The sequence below is a fragment of the Mastomys coucha genome, unplaced genomic scaffold, assembly GCF_008632895.1.
Source record: "Mastomys coucha isolate ucsf_1 unplaced genomic scaffold, UCSF_Mcou_1 pScaffold2, whole genome shotgun sequence".
Lineage (NCBI taxonomy): Eukaryota > Metazoa > Chordata > Mammalia > Rodentia > Muridae > Mastomys > Mastomys coucha.
Window position 1 is genome coordinate 15,891,731 of NW_022196902.1, and position 2,494 is coordinate 15,894,224.

A 2,494-nucleotide genomic window follows, 5' to 3' on the forward strand; every position below is an offset into this window, starting at 1 on the left:
AATCTGTGGATGCTGGGTAACAGTATTCATCCATGGATGCTGGGTAACAGTATCAATCCAGGTTTTTTCAGTTGCCTTCCTATTCAAGGTATGGTCTCAGACCTACATTATTGTCCTCTCCCAAGAGATTGTAGGAATGCAGACTTGCAGCCTCTAAAGTCAGAATCAGAATCCAAACTTTAAAAAGTTCTGTAGGTGATTCATATGCACATGAAGTGTGGGGAAAACAAATTCCAGTTCAGCAGAGACTCCCAACTTGGTTCAGACTCAGACTTAAGCAACAGTCAATGGACAATTGCCCTGCAAATGATTTTATTGTTCTTTCCCTTCTTTCATAGAAAGGAGCACAGCTCTTTGGAAAGGACTAATAGTACCCACAAGACAAAGACAATGAATTCACCTGACCTCTGGAACTCCCCAGAAGTACAGTTTTGCTTTGCTGCTGCAAATAGTTCTTGCCTGAGGAAGGCAAGGCCTGCGCTCATTGTCTGTGCCATGTACCTCATCATGATTGGAGCGATAGTGATGACCATGTTGGGAAACATGGTTGTGATCATCTCTATTGCCCACTTCAAGCAGCTCCACTCCCCAACCAACTTCCTTATTCTCTCCATGGCTACCACAGACTTCCTGTTGAGCTGTGTGGTCATGCCCTTCAGTATGATCCGGTCCATCGAGTCGTGTTGGTACTTCGGAGACCTCTTTTGCAAAGTTCACAGCTGCTGTGACATCATGCTCTGTACCACATCCATTTTCCACCTCTGCTTCATCTCAGTTGACCGCCACTATGCTGTCTGTGACCCTTTGCATTATGTCACCCAAATCACCACCCGGGTCGTAGGGGTCTTTCTATTCATCAGTTGGTCTGTTCCCATCTTTTTTGCCTTTGGCTTAGTATTCTCAGAATTAAATTTGATTGGTGCTGAGGATTTCGTTGCAGCCATTGACTGTACGGGTTTGTGTGTGTTGATATTTAACAAGCTCTGGGGCATGCTGGCTTCCTTCATAGCTTTCTTTCTGCCTGGGACAGTCATGGTGGGGATTTACATACACATTTTCACAGTTGCCCGGAAACATGCCAGGCAGATTGGTACAGGTCCTAGGACAAAACAGGCCCTCTCAGAAAGCAAAATGAAGGCCACATCCAGAAAGGAAAGCAAGGCCACAAAGACTTTAAGCATAGTCATGGGAGTATTTGTGTTATGTTGGCTGCCCTTTTTCGTCTTGACAATCACAGACCCTTTCATTGATTTTACAACCCCTGAAGATTTGTATAATGTTTTCCTCTGGCTCGGTTATTTTAATTCCACTTTCAATCCCATCATATATGGCATGTTCTATCCTTGGTTTCGAAAAGCCCTAAGGATGATAGTCACAGGAACGATCTTTCACTCTGACTCTTCTACCTCAAGCCTGCATCCTGCACATCCTTAAGTAATGCGCCCCCTCCCCCCTAGCCTAGATTCTTTTTACAGAAATGATCTTGAATGTTCTTTCTCTCCAGGGAAAGAAGGATGGGTTGGTTAGACAAGAAAAATTTTCCAGCTGACACAACAGCAACCTGAGAAAGCACTAGATCTAGTGAGCTTTGTTGTTACTGCTGCTGCTGCTGCTGCTGGTGTGTGCTAAACCTCACAAAGTGACTTATTTCTGGGTGCTACATAAGGCACTCATGTGAACAAACAAGAAAACAAAACTAACTTCCTCCGAAGGCTGGTGAATCCTGAATTGTGAGGTTTGGTGTTTTAATTATGAGTCCCTTCCTGTTTTTATAGGGATTGAGAAGTAGCTTGAGCACATCAGAAGCCTGAACTAAGGTATTTGGAACAAGATCAGCTAAACCAAAGCAAACAGCTCCTGGTCCCTTCAGGTTTAACTCTCCTTTCTAGAGAAATTGCTGAGGCATTTATAATATCACTAAACAGTCAGTAATGAAAAAAAGAAGAGTTTTAGGAAAACTTTTTCTTTTTTCTTCTGACACACGTCTTTAATGTATATTGATATATATACATCCTCTTAGCATATGTACTGACATGTATGTGTGGGTAGGTGGGTGGGGTGGGGGTATGTGTTAGTGTTGTGTGGTGTGTGTGTGCACTTATTGTTAATCAAGACAACTTTATTTACAAAGTTGAACTATTTTCTCTTCTCATACTTTTGGGACATCATTGCCTCACTGAATGTTATTTTTCTATGTCCCTTTATCTTTCCATTCCTCATCTCTCATACATGTATTTCACTAAATTTTGTCCCTCACTGTCTTGTTTTCTTCTTTTGCAATTCTAGCAGTATATTTGATTATATATACTTAATCAAATATCAGAATATTCTGATATTTGATTAAGTAGATTCTCCTTATCTAGTCACAAATGATGTCACAATCTGCTGTAAGATACTGTGACCTTGGCATTTCATAAGTCTTAAGTGAGCCTTTAGGAGCCCGTTTTCATCTCTGAATCTACTCTGGCCCAACATTTCCACTGGCCACTTACAG

The 2,494-nt window shown here is 41.8% G+C and overlaps 1 protein-coding gene across 1 annotated transcript; it reads left to right on the top strand.

The window, feature by feature from the left end:
• The first annotated feature begins 390 nt into the window (after window positions 1–390).
• LOC116097706 (trace amine-associated receptor 4) lies at window positions 391–1,434 on the top strand. The gene has a single exon (XM_031380316.1). It carries the CDS (start codon window positions 391–393, stop codon window positions 1,432–1,434), a length of 1,044 nt encoding a protein of 347 aa, XP_031236176.1.
• Window positions 1,435–2,494: the final 1,060 nt, after the last annotated feature.

Bases quoted from the DNA above. Each gene is read 5' to 3' on its own strand.
- LOC116097706 (XM_031380316.1), top strand. From the start codon at position 391: ATGAATTCACCTGACCTCTGGAACTCCCCAGAAGTACAGTTTTGCTTT.